General features: G+C 43.9%; 1 protein-coding gene across 1 annotated transcript; it reads left to right on the top strand.

The window, feature by feature from the left end:
* Positions 1-9,040: 9,040 nt before the first annotated feature.
* Positions 9,041-17,031, top strand: wnt4b (wingless-type MMTV integration site family, member 4b). Its single transcript, XM_076970641.1, has 9 exons — positions 9,041-9,520; positions 9,823-10,048; positions 10,289-10,442; positions 10,809-10,893; positions 11,297-11,428; positions 11,674-11,816; positions 12,143-12,283; positions 14,006-14,168; positions 16,019-17,031. The coding sequence occupies exons 2-9, from the start codon at positions 9,960-9,962 to the stop codon at positions 16,186-16,188; spliced, it is 1,077 nt and encodes a 358-aa protein (XP_076826756.1). The 5' UTR covers positions 9,041-9,520; positions 9,823-9,959; the 3' UTR covers positions 16,189-17,031.
* Positions 17,032-17,116: the final 85 nt, after the last annotated feature.

Consider the following 17,116-nt stretch of genomic DNA (forward strand, 5'->3'; position numbering starts at 1 on the left):
AAACAGGCTTTACTTATCTGCTTGATATTTAAACTGAAAATAAAAACATCTATTTAAAAATATATATTTTACTAAGACACACTTCCCCAATACTGTTAACTTAAGAATGATCCATCAAAATCTGATGTACTATACTGAGACATGTTTTTTATCAACAATAAACAATAAAACAAACAATAAAAAGGCCACAGAACCACGTCTGGTTCACTGAGCCCTGGATCAAGACTTTTGCAGTAGCCATACTAGGGTTAGGGTTATGATTAAAAGTAAAGGTGCACAGGATCAGTAATCTTGTAAAAAAGCTTGAGGAAAGGAAGCCATTGAGTTATGGGGTCTCGGGAGTGGAGATGTATAACGGTCCAAAACTTCAGTGTGTAAGCACTGACTATGAGGACCTATCAGTTAAACATAGGTTAGGGTTAGGTAGGGGTCGGGATGAAGATCAGGATTACAATGGGATTAGGGTGAGGATTGGGCTTGGGTTAGGGTAGGGGTCTGTATGGGGATTAAGGTTAGGGTTGAGGTTGGGGTAGGGTTAAGGTTAGGTTAGGGTTGGATAAGGGTTTGGGTTGGGGTTAGGGTTAACATTGAGGTAAGGTGGAAGTTAGGATAGGTGTTAGGATAGGGGTTAGGGTTGGGGTGAGGTTAGGGTTAGGATGGGGGTAGGAGTAGGGGTTAAGGTTAGGGTCAAGGTCGGGTTAGGGTAGGGGTTAGCGTTAGGCTTAAGGTTGGGTTAAAGTTCGGGTGAGGTAGTGGTTGGGGTTAGGGTAGGAGTTAGCATTAAAGTTGAGGTTAAGGTCAGGGTTGGGGATCAGGGTGGGGTGGGGTTGGGGTTTGGGTTGAGGTTTGGATTAGGATAGAGGGGTTGGGTTGGGGATTGAATACTCTTATTCCAGAGGCTGGCTAAACAACTGGATAAGAATCAAAGTCAAAGTCAAATTTATTTATTTAGTGTTTTTTACAACACAGCTTTACAATCGTATGGGTCCAAATCCCTAATGAGCAAGCCAAAGGCGACAGTGGTAAGGAAAAACTCCCTATGATGGTGGAGATTAGGAAGAAACCTCAGGAGGACCAAGATTCAAAAGGGAACCCATCCTCCATGGGGCGGCCCGTTAGCACAAGTCCGTATTCGTGGACAAAAGATGGTTCTACAGTTATAGTTCTTGTTCCCCGGTCAAGTAGTCACAGTCCCTTTGGTGCAGATGGTGAGCCTCAGGTAGGAGCTAGCATCAGCACGTCCTCTTGTGGCAATGGCACATCCAACCCCGGCATCAGTATATCCACCGGCAAGCCAGACCATCTCCCAGGTGCTTGTAGGTGCTTGAATGCAATCGTCTTGGGCAGAAGCATGCAAAAAGATACACAATACAGACTGAGTGGACACCACCATTGATTTAATTGACCAATTTAAACCACCACTGATTTAAACATACATAGCTCACGTGCCAGTGATTAGCATGTGGCTCCGGCAGGCTAATCTATAGCAGCATAACTAAAGGGAGGGGTTCAGAGGTGATCACAGTCATGAGGGCTCACTGAGACATTGCTTTCCAGTCAAGTCATTGTCACAACTAGAGTGATGCCATGACACAGCTGGGTGACAGCATCAACATCTCAGATTACCAGAAATCTCAATGTCTGGGGGCCCCTGAGCCCCACACCTTACAAAGGGAATATTAACCGAAGGCTCGATTAAATAGGTGAGTCTTAAGTCTAGATTTAAAGATTGGAACTGTGTCAAAATCATGGATTGGAGCTGGAAGGCTATTCCATAATTGTCTCCGGCTGTAGTCTTACAAAATTTTGTATCTAGGAGTATATCCAGCATTTTGGGAGCTCAAAGGGCGAGATGAGTTGTAGTAAGCAATGAGTTCACTCAGATATTGTGGGGCAAGACCATTTAACGCCTTATAGGTTAACAGAAGAATTTTAAATTCAATTCGATATTTAATATTTCATATTTAAAGCCAGTGTAAGGCCGCGAGAGTGGGACTAATATTCAGTGCTGTGATGGGGTCTAAATCCAGACTGAAATAACTCTTAAGACATGTTCTGTCTGTAAGAAGGAAGAGAGTTGTGAAGAAACTACTTTCTCTAAAATGTTGGACAGTTCCTGGGGATTAAGACCAGGTTTTTTAATTAGCGGCTTGATGACTGCTAGTTTAAATGAACTGGGAATGTAGCCCAGGCTCAGAGAATAGTTCATTATAGTAAGTAAAGGTTCTACATTGCTATGCAGTAATTCTTTAAGTAGATGGGTTGGTACAGCAACTAGTATGCATGTGGAGGGTTTAGCACAGGGGTGGCCAACCCGCGGCTCGCGAGCCGCATGCGGCTCTTTGCCTGGTTTCGTGCGGCTCTCCAGCCGGTCCACGGGCTCACCTGCACTAACGGGGCGACACACTGCTACATTTTCGTGGTGCGCGGTTTGTTTACAAGCCTAGCGAGCCGCTAATACTTTTAAAATCGCCGTAGTGGAAAACACGCATTTGACTGTCTTCACAGCTAATCATTTAAACCCCCCCCCCCCCCCCCAGGTGCATTGACAGGTTGACAGGCTTTGAGATAGCACTACTAATTTTTTCCCTAATTTTATCAATCTTGTCATTAAAGAATTTCATAAAATTGTTACTGCTATACTCTAGTGGGATTAGTGAATTGATTTGTTCATGGCTCCTCATTAGGCTAGAAACTGTTTTAAAACAGTCCTGAATTGTTTTTATGTTTTTCTAGGGTTAGGGTTAGGATGGTATGAGGATTTTGCCGTATGGAGGGCATGCTTATATTCACTAAGGCTGTTTTTTCATGATAGCCTATACACTTCTAACTGAATTTCGCCATTTATGCTCCAATAAGGATAAGACCCTGAACCATACACCCAGAGATCCCAGGTTCTGACTGACAACCCCACACACACATACCACACAACATAACCAAATACCAAAAAACTATTTTTCCCAAAAACCCCCCAAAAATAATAACTTTTGTGACCATCAAACTGCCATGGACAGAAGCTCCCACCAATCCACTACCCTCTCCCAGCGTCTGCTTACATGTCTATATTATTTATGAGGGGTGGGGGTGCGTGTGTGGGGTGTGGAGTTGTTTTCGATGTCTCACGCATTTGGCCCTACTTTAATGTTAAACCCATGGCTGCCAATGTGTCCAGCATCATAATCCAATATTTTTCTCTTCGCTGTCTCTGGAGTATCGTCCAGCTAAGATTGGCCTCCAGCACCGTGATCTGTAAACACGTCTCACCAACCGCTACAAAATGTGTAGTTAATGGGAAGGGTAATGTACCTTATATAAATGTTGTACAAGTCTAATTTTAATCATATGCCCGGGCCCGGATCACAGACCCTAGTGTGAGTACGCCCTAATATTACCCTAACTCTAAATAACCCTAACCCTACACAGCAAAAACTGGAGTGTTACATTTTGAGGGTTAAACATTTCAGAGTTGATTTTCACTCCCAAAGAGTAATTTTAACATTGTTAGATTTAAATGTTGTTCGGTGTTGGAGTTATCTGACAGTGTTGATCAAATCAGTGTTAATCCATCTAAATAACTCCCGCAAAGACGTCATTAAACTCCGCCCACTCATTTCACCTCGGCTGGAGAATGTCGGCGCCATTTTCCTCTTGTAGAAAGATGTACACGGTGAGTGTTATTTATTCAGTCTTATTGAAAGGTTTAATTTGATTATGTGAAGTGCATTATGTACAATAAAACACCCTCGGATGTTATATACATACAAAACCTTGATGCCAGGGACCGAATAACAAACGTGTTGAGGTGATTAGCACAGTTATTGCTAGCATACCTAACCTAGCTAAGTTAGCAAACTGATAGCGATAGCTAGCTAGCTAGCGCGCCATAATTTGACAGTGAGGATTAAAATAAATGGTGGACCGTTAACGCTGATTACGGCCCACCACTAATTAAAATAAATGCATAATTATATCAAAACAACACTTGTCTTTACACTAAGACCAACGTGTGTTTTTATACGCTAGGGTCTTTCAGTTTTAAAAGGTGTAGCATTTATTGGCGCCAGAATGGAACAGCACCGCAGTTTATTGTGGAACAGGGAAAAACAATTGGTGAACGTCAATTTCTGAATTTTTTTACCAACATTAAAAGGATAGTAATGTGATTTTGATAGCCTAAACTACTGTATCAAGGTGTATGTATTATTAAGTAAGCTTATGTGTGCGTCTCACAATTAATATGTGTGTGTGTGTGTGTGTGTGTGTGTGTGTGTGTGTGTGTGTGTGTGTGTGTGTGTGTGTGTGTGTGTGTGTTTATTTTAGGTGCAGGTGTTTCTCCCCAGAGATTTAAAGCAGTATTTCTGGACCTTTAGGGATCTTTTAGGTAGAAGCCCCTTGATGTTGTGGGGTGAGCGTGTCTTGAAGAGTCCCCATGAGAGGTGAGGGCTCCCCTGATGTTCAGGGACTAGTTGTGTTGACTAGTATGTACCAGTTCACTTTTGGTTATTGTATCCTTTATTTAGATTATGTCACGGGTTTTGCATTGGTTCACTTTATTCATTAAATCTTTCATTTTCAATGAGACTGGTGTGATCGTGTCTTTCTTTTACTTGCGCACCATTACTGGTCACATCTGAACTTAATTTCTACAATGGTTTTAATATTCAAAGTTCATATAGTGTTAGAGATGAAAGTTTGTACATTGTACCTTCTTTCACAATGTTGTAGTTCAACTTTGAAGGACCTCAACTGAATGGGAATATATTCTAATTTTAACATTTTAATAGTGTTAATAACTAAATATTTAGGGAGTGAAATTAACTACTGAAATAGTAAAAAATAAATAATTAACTCAAAGAAAGTGTTACTTTAACTCTGTTTTGAGAGTTAACAAAGTAACTCACACCAAGTGTTAAATGTTTTAACTATTTTGAAAGTGTTAATTTAACTCTGCAGAGTGTGGAGCTATATAAACCCTCAGAAAGTGTTAAAATTAACTCTGTGGGAGTCAATTCAACACTGGTCTTTTTGCTGTGTAGTACTAACCCTAGCTCCTTTCCGGTTCACTTCAAGGAAGTGATATCAATATTATTTCAGGCCCTTAGACCCCGGGGATACTCTAAATGGTTCCTCCGATCTGTAAAATGACACACTTGCCGTCAAATTCTTGAAGGTGCACCGGCCCAGGTACCCCAAGACCGTTCTACCGTTCATTACCACCTATAATAACTCATCCTCTCATTACCACCTATAATAACTCATCCTCTCATTGCCACCTATAATAACTCATCCTCTCATTACCACTTTTACTAACTCATCTTCTCATTACCACCTATAATAACTCATCCTCTCATTACCACCTTTACTAACTCATCCTCTCATTACCACCTTTAATAACTCATCCTTTCATTACCACCTATAATAACTCATCCTCTCATTACCACCTTTAATAACTCATCCTTTCATTACCACCTATAATAACTCATCCTCTCATTACCACCTTTACTAACTCATCCTCTCATTACCACCTATAATAACTCATCCTCTCATTACCACCTTTACTAACTCATCCTCTCATTACCACCTATAATAACTCATCCTCTCATTACCACCTTTACTAACTCATCCTTTCATTACCACCTATAATAACTCATCCTCTCATTACCACCTTTACTAACTCATCCTCTCATTACCACCTATAATAACTCATCCTCTCATTACCACCTTTACTAACTCATCCTCTCATTACCACCTATAATAACTCATCCTCTCATTACCACCTTTACTAACTCATCCTCTCATTACCACCTTTAATAACTCATCCTTTCATTACCACCTATAATAACTCATCCTCTCATTACCACCTTTACTAACTCATCCTCTCATTACCACCTATAATAACTCATCCTCTCATTACCACCTTTACTAACTCATCCTTTCATTACCACCTATAATAACTCATCCTCTCATTACCACCTTTAATAACTCATCCTTTCATTACCACCTATAATAACTCATCCTCTCATTACCACCTTTACTAACTCATCCTCTCATTACCACCTATACTAACTCATCCTCTCATTACCACCTTTACTAACTCATCCTCTCATTACCACCTTTAATAACTCATCCTTTCATTACCACCTATAATAACTCATCCTCTCATTACCACCTTTACTAACTCATCCTCTCATTACCACCTATAATAACTCATCCTCTCATTACCACCTTTACTAACTCATCCTCTCATTACCACCTATAATAACTCATCCTCTCATTACCACCTTTAATAACTCATCCTTTCATTACCACCTATAATAACTCATCCTCTCTCTTCTGGGCGGAGTGAATGAGAGAAGGGGCGGAGTGAATGAGAGAAGGGGCGGAGTGAATGGAGAAGGGGCGGAGTGAATGGCGAAGGGGTGGAGTGAATGGGGAAGGGGCGGAGTGAATGAGAGAAGGGGCGGAGTGAATGGAGAAGGGGCGGAGTGAATGGAGAAGGGGTGGAGTGAATGAGAGAAGGGGCGGAGTGAATGAGAGAAGGGGCGGAGTGAATGGAGAAGGGGCGGAGTGAATGGAGAAGGGGCGGAGTGAATGGAGAAGGGGCGGAGTGAATGAGAGAAGGGGCGGAGTGAATGGAGAAGGGGCGGAGTGAATGGAGAAGGGGTGGAGTGAATGGGGAAGGGGCGGAGTGAATGGAGAAGGGGCGAGTGAATGAGAGAAGGGGCGGAGTGAATGGAGAAGGGGTGGAGTGAATGAGAGAAGGGGCGGAGTGAATGAGAGAAGGGGCGGAGTGAATGGGAGAAGGGGAGGAGTGAATGGAGAAGGGGCGGATTGAATGGGAGAAGGGGTGGAGTGAATGAGAGAAGGGGCGGAGTGAATGGGAGAAGGGGTGGAGTGAATGAGAGAAGGGGCGGAGTGAATGGGAGAAGGGGCGGAGTGAATGGGAGAAGGGGTGGAGTGAATGAGAGAAGGGGCGGAGTGAATGGGAGAAGGGGCGGAGTGAATGGAGAATGGGGTGGAGAGTGAAGGTACACTGTAGAAAGCATCAGGCATTATGATTTAAATAGAAGGACAAACCAATCTTGAGTATTCCACACATATTACCCTGCACAGCAAAACAAACTGCTCAGGGTATTCCACACAGAACAGTAGTTCTAGGGCAAGAAACACCTTAGCACCTTATATTTGTATTTATATTATTTATTTGCATTTGCATGTTCACTGTTACTGATTTGATTTAATCTGTGGTAGACAAAACAAAAAATGTTCTCTGTAACTAGCAAAACAGTTGTGTTGATTTAAACAATAAACGAAACTAAAATGTACCTCAAAGGCCCCCAGAGATGAAGATCGAATCACATGTCAATCACAATAAGAAGTTAAAACTTAGGTTAGGGTTATGAAGGTGATGAACGTTTAGCGAAAAAGCTGAGAGCACCTCTCAAAATACACTAAATGTTTGTAGATGCCCTATATCAAAGCTATTATCTCTGTTTTCAGGAGTTTTATACAAACTCCCTCTCCCCCCCCCCCCCTCTCTCTCTCTCTCTCTCTCTCTCTCTCTGAATGTTTGGTGGCTTTCCCTAATTACAAATAAACAGTGTGAAACTTTGTCTCTAAAGAACACAAAGAGAAAACCCCGTAGAAGAGGCTGAGTTCCCCATGTGAAGAGTTGTGTCGGTGTTGTCAGCGCGGGGCTCGCACGCCACAGCCTTCCTCCGCTCCCCCAATCAGAGGTGATTTATTTGCCTCCAGTTCCAATATTTGTCAGCCCAGTGGTTCCCCTCTTGTCTAAATGTCATCCCTTCTTTTAAGACAATGTGAAGGACTAGAGAACGAGGGAGTGGGGGAGGGAAGGGGAGGGGATCCCTCGTAAAAACAGCAACAAAGTTTGGGAAAATTAAACATTAGGTAGGATGCCTTCATGCAGGCAGGTTTGGGGGTAGGACTCTGGGGTTGTAGGATTTTGGGGCTGTGTGGCTATAGGGCTGTAGTGTATGTCTGTATGGCTGTGTGGCTATAGGGCTGTAGTGTATGGCTGTAGTGTATGGCTGTGTGGCTATAGGGCTATAGTGTATGGCTGTGGGGCTATAGGGCTGTAGTGTATGGCTGTGGGGCTATAGGGCTGTAGTGTATCGCTGTGGGGCTATAGGGCTGTAGTGTATGGCTGTGGGGCTATAGGGCTGTAGTGTATGGCTGTGGGGCTATAGGGCTGTAGTGTATGGCTGTGTGGCTATAGGGCTGTAGTGTATGGCTGTGGGGCTATAGGGCTGTAGTGTATGGCTGTGTGGCTAGAGGGCTGTAGTGTATGGCTGTGGGGCTATAGGGCTGTAGTGTATGGCTGTGGGGCTATAGGGCTGTAGTGTATGGATGTGGGACTATGAGCCTGTACAATACGGCTGTGGGACTGTATGATACAGCAGTGGGACTATAGAGCTGTATGATATAGCTGTGGAACTGTGGGGCTGTGGGATTTTGGGATTATGGGGCTGTGGGGCTGTGGGATTATGGGGCTGTGGGGCTGTGGGATTATGGGGCTGTGGGATTATGGGGCTGTGGGGCTGTGGGATTATGGGACAAGATTGTTCTGTATCTTTCAGGTAATTTATCATGGTGTCCGGTATTTCTTTCTCACATTCTGCTTTCCCACAAAACCATTTTGTAAGACCTGCAAGATTTAAGGGGGGTAACATTTAAGGGGGGTAACATTTAAGGGGGGTAACATTTAAGGGGGGTAACATTTAAGGGGGTAACATTTAAGGGGGGTAACATTTAAGGGGGGTAACATTTAAGGGGGTAACATTTCTGATGCAAGCCTCACTGTCACTGGGTAAGACATATCTACGTCATACACTTTCACAGAGGAACCCCCCTCACACACACACACACACACACACACACACACACACACACACACACACACACACACACACACACACACACACACACTTGCTGTCCTATGAGCAGAAGAGAGCACTTGTTTCTTTGAGGTGAGGTCACAGTGTTCTCTGCTAACAGTAATAATGAGGGCAAACCCATCCCTCTCTGTCACTAATGTAGTTCAGTCTGACCCAGTGCCTCTTCTCCGTCCCCATCCCTCTCTCTCTCCATCCCCATCCCTCTCTCTCTCTGTCCATGCTTCCTTTATAACTGCCCTCATACCATCTCCACCTCCAGTCATCCTGCCTGATTCAGACTGAAACCAACACTTAATGTATGTCTGCTTCTTCTGCATAAGAACACACCTGAACTTCATCACCACTGGCTAGAGTCTACTGTCCTAACGCTTGGGAAGTCTACAAAACATAGTAGGCAACTGGGAAATAAATAGAACTGGTATACGATAAAGATACTTTCATAAAAGGATAAGAAGAAATATCCATTATCTAGTTAAAATTGCTGGGTTTGGAGTCACATGATTCACAATCTGCTGGACTGACTTTAAAACATCGATCTGCTGGATTTACTGAGCGGTCAAGACAGATCTTCATTCTGAGAGCAGAAGGTTCTTTCTTCACTGGTAAGACTGTCCTCACATCTGTATGTTCTACAGAAAATCACAGATAACTTGAAATTAGTAAATTAACCTCTTCTAGTTCTCATGGTGGACATCACACACGGAATACTAAATGCTGGAGTGTTTAGAAGATGCAGTTTGATGATAGGATACAATGAGTTGTAGTTTTGAAGTGTCTGCTAAAAACATCAAAGTCAAAGACTCAAATTACTCTTACTAGAGAGGAGGGGAGAGGAGTTTAAAATATTGATCATTTGTGTTTTGAAGAACACGTTCAACTCACAGATGATGATTCTTTTTACCAGATATGAGGGGACAATCCCCAACACTGGGACTGGGACAATCCCCAAGACAGTGAGACAGAAAGACAAGCAGCTTTACACCTTCAGCGTGTTCATCCCTCAGCACAAGACCACTTTACAGACGAGGGACAGACAGTCTGATGCCCACTGTCTCCTCTGTGAATCACACGGGACGACTCCTCCTGCTGTTGCTATGGGCAACCCACCTTTCCATGGCGACCAACTGGCTGTAAGTTAGCGTGTCTAAACATGTTTGTTTTGACTGTGACATCCTTCTCTCTCCCACATGCCCTCTGTACCTCTCTCTCTACCTCTCCACCTCTCTCTCTTGCTCATCCATTCCTCCACTCTTCTTTCACTCTATCACTGCCTTCATGCCTTCCCCAAATATGTTTCTTCACACCGTCCCTTTATTCTCTCTCTCCCTTTCTCCTCCTCTCTCTCTCTTTTCACCACCTCTCTCCCACAGTTCTCTGGTGCGGCTGCCACGGTCTCGCCCAGTGTCAGGTGTTGGGTCGTGTGGCCGTCTGAGGGGTCTCTCTGTGGGGCAGGTGGGGGTATGTCGGGCGCGGGGAGAGGTTATGGAATCTGTACGGAAAGCTGCAGAGATGGTCATGGAAGAGGTACACTTATCCAACACATCTACACACCTTTCTTTCTAAGTTTCTGTCTGATGTTTTCTGTTATGACTGTTATGACACACTTTAGTTTCAACCAGCAAAAGTCACTTTTACCAATAAACACGTGATCATTTAAAAATGATATCTAAATAATCAAATGATCAGATTCATAATCAAAACAGCTGAAAACAAGAGTATCGTCCTCTCTGGACACTCTTACACACACACCCCAACTGTCTATAAAACAAGCAAATGTGTCTGAATAATGACACGTGTTTACATGACAGGAACCTTTCTCAAGCACTCTGTCTGTCTTTCTACCTGTCTGTCTCTGTCTGTCCATCTCTCTGCCTGTCTGTCTCTCTGCAGTGCCAACACCAGTTTCGGAACCGTCGCTGGAACTGTTCTATGACACCACGTGGCATTAACGTGTTTGGTCGGGTCATGAATCAAGGTCAGAACATGTCGGATCTCAGAGGCCTTGTGCCACACCTCCATATCACAATTTAACTTAATCATTCGCCTGTTGTTCTAAACCACAGTGTGAGTTCTGTAAGAGGTTTTCTGCCCATTCTTACTATGATTCACTGCTTGTGTATGTTGGTGTCTGTTGTGTGTATGTTTGTGGTTTTATTTTTGGCTATGTATGTGTGTGTGTGTGTGTGTGTGTGTGTGTGTGTGTATGTGTGTGTGTGTGCGTGCGTGCGTGATTGTGTGTGTGTGTGTGTGTGTGTGTGTGTGTGTGTGTGTGTGTGCGTGCGTGCGTGTGTGTGTATGTGTGTGTGTGTGTGTGTGTGTGTGTGTGTGTGTGTGTGTGTGTGTGTGTGTGTGTGTGTGTGTGTTTGTCTTCTTTGCAGGTACACGAGAGGCTGCATTTGTGCATGCTCTGTCCTCTGCTGCAGTAGCTGTTGCCGTGACGAGGGGTTGTAGCAGGGGGGAGCTAGAGAGGTGTGGCTGTGACCGAAAAGTGAGAGGAGTGAGTCCAGAAGGTGAGTCTCACACTCTCTCTCATAGCCCCTCCCACCCTCACACTCTCTGATAACCCCTCCCACCCTCACAGACTCTCTCATAGCCCCTCCCACCCTCACAGATTCTCTCATAGCCCCTCCTACCCTCACAGACTCTCTCATAACCCCTCCCACCCTCACAGACTCTCTCATAGCCCCTCCTACCCTCACAGACTCTCTCATAGCCCCTCCCACCCTCACAAACTCCGCCCTCCCCCTGTCCCCAGGGTTCCAGTGGTCGGGCTGTTCCGATAACCTCTCGTATGGTGTGGCGTTCTCACAGGCGTTTGTGGATGAGCCAGAACGTGCAAAGGGCACATCGTCAGGGCGACCACTAATGAACGTCCACAATAACGAGGCAGGACGAAAGGTGAGTGTAAAAGTGAGGAAGATGAGTGTAAAGGTGAGGAAGATGAGTGTAAAAGTGAGGAAGATGAGTGTAAAGGTGAGGAAGATGAGTGTAAAAGTGAGGAAGATGAGTGTAAAGGTGAGGAAGATGAGTGTGAAGGTGAGGAAGATGAGTGTAAAGGTGAGGAAGATGAGTGTGAAGGTGAGGAAGATGAGTGTAAAGCTTTGTCTGCATCATCATGCCTCTACTGTTCACTTTAGTTCTGCTCTCCCTCCTCCCTCTCTCCCTCTCTCCCTCCTCCCTCTCTCCCTCTCTCCCTCTCTCCCTCTCTCCCTCTCTCCCCCCAGGCTATTCTGCACAACATGCAGGTGGAGTGTAAGTGTCATGGTGTTTCAGGCTCTTGTGAGCTCAGGACTTGTTGGAAGGTGATGCCTGCGTTCCGCCGGGTCGGTGTGGTGCTGAAGGAGCGTTTTGATGGTGCCACAGAGGTGCAGTACAGACATTACAGACAGTAGAGTACAGACACTACAGACAGTAGAGTTCAGACTCTACAGAGAGTAGAGTAACGACACTACAGACAGTAGAGTACAGACTCTACAGACAGTAGAGTATAGACACAACAGACAGTAGAGTAACAACACTACAGACAGTAGAGTAACAACACTACTACAGACAGTAGAGTACAGACACTACAGACAGTAGAGTAACGACACTACAGACAGTAGAGTATAGACACTACAGACAGTAGAGTAACGCTCTCACTACTTCACTAAGACACATCACGCTGTTACTACTGCACTAAGACACATCACGCTGTTACTACTTCACTAAGACACATCACCCTGTTACTACTTCACTAAGACACATCACGCTGTTACTACTGCACTAAGACACATCACCCTGTTACTACTGCACTAAGACACATCACCCTGTTACTACTTCACTAAGACACATCACGCTGTTACTACTGCACTAAGACACATCACCCTGTTACTACTTCACTAAGACACATCACGCTGTTACTACTTCACTAAGACACATCACCCTGTTACTACTGCACTAAGACACATCACGCTGTTACTACTTCACTAAGACACATCACCCTGTTACTACTTCACTAAGACACATCACGCTGTTACTACTTCACTAAGACACATCACCCTGTTACTACTTCACTAAGACACATCACCCTGTTACTACTGCACTAAGACACATCACGCTGTTACTACTTCACTAAGACACATCACGCTGGTACTACTTCACTAAGACAAATCACGCTGTTACTACTTCACTAAGACACATCACCCTGTTACTACTGCACTAAGACACATCACGCTGTTACTACTTCACTAAGACACATCACGCTGTTACTACTGCACTAAGACACATCACACTGTTACTACGTCACTAAGACACATCGCCCTGTTACTACTGCACTAAGACACATCGCCCTGTTACTACTGCACTAAGACACATCACACTGTTACTACTTCACTAGGACACATCACACTGTTACTATGTCACTAAGACACATCACGCTGTTACTACTGCACTAAGACACATCACGCTGTTACTACTGCACTAAGACACATCGCCCTGTTACTACTGCACTAAGACACATCACGCTGTTACTACTGCACTAAGACACATCACACTGTTACTACTTAACTAAGACACATCACGCTGTTACTACTGCACTAAGACACATCACGCTGTTACTACTTAAATAAGACACATCACACTGTTACTACTTCACTAAGACACATCACCCTGTTACTACTTCACTAAGACACATCACGCTGTTACTACTGCACTAAGACACATCACGCTGTTACTACTTCACTAAGACACATCACCCTGTTACTACTGCACTAAGACACATCGCCCTGTTACTACTGCACTAAGACACATCACGCTGTTACTACTTCACTAAGACACATCACGCTGTTACTACTGCACTAAGACACATCACGCTGTTACTACTTAACTAAGACACATCACACTGTTACTACTTCACTAAGACACATCACCCTGTTACTACTTCACTAAGACACATCACGCTGTTACTACTTCACTAAGACACATCACGCTGTTACTACTTCACTAAGACACATCACGCTGTTACTACTGCACTAAGACACATCACGCTGTGCTCAGTGTGGTACTGCTGGAGAGCATGGTGAGGTCAGAGGTGGTCTGTCTGTTTTCAGGTGCGTCTCACGCGGGTCGGTTCTCGTACTGCTCTGCTGCCGAAGGACCCCCAGGTGAAGCCCCCGTCAGCCCGTGACCTGCTTTACCTGGCCCCCTCCCCTGACTTCTGCAAAGTAGATCCTGAAAATGGCATTCCGGGGACAGCCGGACGCCGCTGCAATGGTGAGTTTGCTGAACACAACCACACACACACTCACACACATAATCACATACACATTTATACACAACCACACACACACACACTCACACACATAATCACATACACATATATACACAACCACACGCACACACTCACACACATAATCACATACACATATATACACAACCACACACATTCACACACATAATCACATACACATATATACACAACCACACACACACACTCACACACACAATCTCATACACATATATACACAACCACACACACACACTCACACACATAATCTCATACACATATATACACAACCACACACACACTCACACACAATCACATACACATATATACACAACCACACACACACTCACACACACAATCACATACACATATATACACAACCACACAAACACAATCACATACACATATATACACAACCACACACACACATAATCACATACACATATATACACAACCACACACACATATAATCATATACACATATATACACAACCACACACACACTCACACACATAATCACATACATACACAACCACGCACACACTCACACACATAATCACATACACATATACACAACCACACACACACACAATCACATACACATATATACACAACCACACACACACTCACACACATAATCACATACACATATATACACAACCACACACACACTCACACACAATCACATACACATATATACACAACCACGCACACACACACTCACACACATAATCACATACACATATATATACAATCACACACACACTCACACACATAATCACATACACATATATACACAACCACACACACACATAATCACATACACATATATACACAACCACACACACACAATCACATACACATATATACACAACCACACACACATATAATCACATACACATATATACACAACCACACACACACTCACACACATAATCACATACATACACAACCACGCACACACTCACACACATAATCACATACACATATACACAACCACACACACACACACTCACACACAATCACATACACATATATATACACAACCACACACACACTCACACACATAATCACATACACATATATACACAACAACACACACACTCACACACAATCACATACACATATATACACAACCACACACACACACTCACACACATAATCACACACATATATACACAACCACACACACACACTCACACACATAATCACATACACATATATACACAACCACACACACACACACATAATCTCTTACACATATATACACAACCACACACACACACTCACACACAATCACATACACATATATACACAACCACACACACACTCACACATAATCTCTTACACATATATACACAACCACACACACACTCACACACATAATCTCATACACATATATACACAACCACACACACACTCACACACATAATCTCATACACATATATACACAACCACACACACTCACACACATAATCACATACACATATATACACAACCACACACACACACTCACACACATAATCACATACACATATATACACAACCACACACACACTCACACACAATCTCATACACATATATACACAACCACACACACACACTCACACACATAATCACATACACATATATACACAACAACACACACTCACACACATAATCACATACACATATATACACAACCACACACACACACTCACACACATAATCACATACACATATATGCACAACCACACACACACACTCACACACATAATCACATACACATATATACACAGTCACACACAGTAAAAATATTGTGACAGTACTTTGTGCTGTTCTGTCTCCTGCCGGGCAGGAACGTCACGTCTGGCGCCGGACGGCTGTGAGCTGGTGTGTTGTGGAGCAGGTTTCCGTGCTGGTCGGGCTGAAGTGATCCAGCGCTGCTCCTGCAAGTTCTCCTGGTGCTGCTCAGTCCGGTGTCAGCAGTGTAAAAACACTGTGCTCATTCATACCTGTCGAGAGTGATTCATACACACACACACACACACATACACACACACACACACACCCACACCTACGCGCACACACACACACAAACACACATCCAAGCACACAAACACACACTGACACGCTCTCACCCAGATGTCTGTCAGTCAGTTGCTTGCACACACATACACACACACACATACACACAAACACACACACACACACACCCACACCTACGCGCACACACACACACACAAACACACATCCACGCACACAAACACACACTGACACGCTCTCACCCAGATGTCCGTTATACAGCTTCCTTCTTCCGTTGGGGTTCAGGTGTGAAACTCAGCATTGTCATGTGTGGTCAATGTATTCCCTCAGAGTCAGCAATGTTCATGTTGTGACCTGCTGTAATCTGCTGCCATCTGGTGGTGGAGTAGGATATCACAGCCCACCCCCTGGCCTGCACATGCATTTTACAGCTTTGATGAAATTGGATCATGAGGAGAAAATGTCTGTGAACAGTAATTATGAAAGACTGATACACACATATATGCCCCCCCTCACACACACACGTGCCCCCCCCCCCCCCTCTCACACACACAGTATTTTACTCATACTGCTCCCATCCATCTAACCTGACAAAGCTTTTAGGTGGAAATTAACTGTTAATAAGAGAATTCAGTCTACAGTAGTGCTACACATGCTGCACGTCTCACATAGCCAAGGTTAGACCTCTCAACAGTGGTGCCTTCTGTCTGTAGTCTTTCATTTATTTGAATATCCTCCATTGCTGTGGTGCTGGGTGAAGTGTAGTGCACACTTGTCTCACCTCACTGCTGTACTGCTCATAATAAACTGCTCTTCCTACCTAAACGCTGGAGTCCTTTACTGCCACAGCACCAGTGAGCAGGATGGCTACATTTATCCACCATGGTGAGCACTAGGGAGAAGTAATGCT

The sequence above is a fragment of the Brachyhypopomus gauderio genome, chromosome 13 (assembly GCF_052324685.1).
Source record: "Brachyhypopomus gauderio isolate BG-103 chromosome 13, BGAUD_0.2, whole genome shotgun sequence".
Classification (NCBI taxonomy): Eukaryota; Metazoa; Chordata; class Actinopteri; order Gymnotiformes; family Hypopomidae; genus Brachyhypopomus; species Brachyhypopomus gauderio.

What these genes read in the sequence shown, in the direction of transcription:
- wnt4b (XM_076970641.1), top strand. Translation starts at nt 9,960, where the DNA reads ATGCCCACTGTCTCCTCTGTGAATCACACGGGACGACTCCTCCTGCTG. An exon ending in TGGTCGGGTCATGAATCAAG is followed by an intron (nt 10,894 to 11,296) that starts GTCAGAACATGT and finishes TCTTCTTTGCAG; the next exon opens with GTACACGAGAGGCTGCATTT. An exon ending in AGCCGGACGCCGCTGCAATG is followed by an intron (nt 14,169 to 16,018) that starts GTGAGTTTGCTG and finishes CCTGCCGGGCAG; the next exon opens with GAACGTCACGTCTGGCGCCG.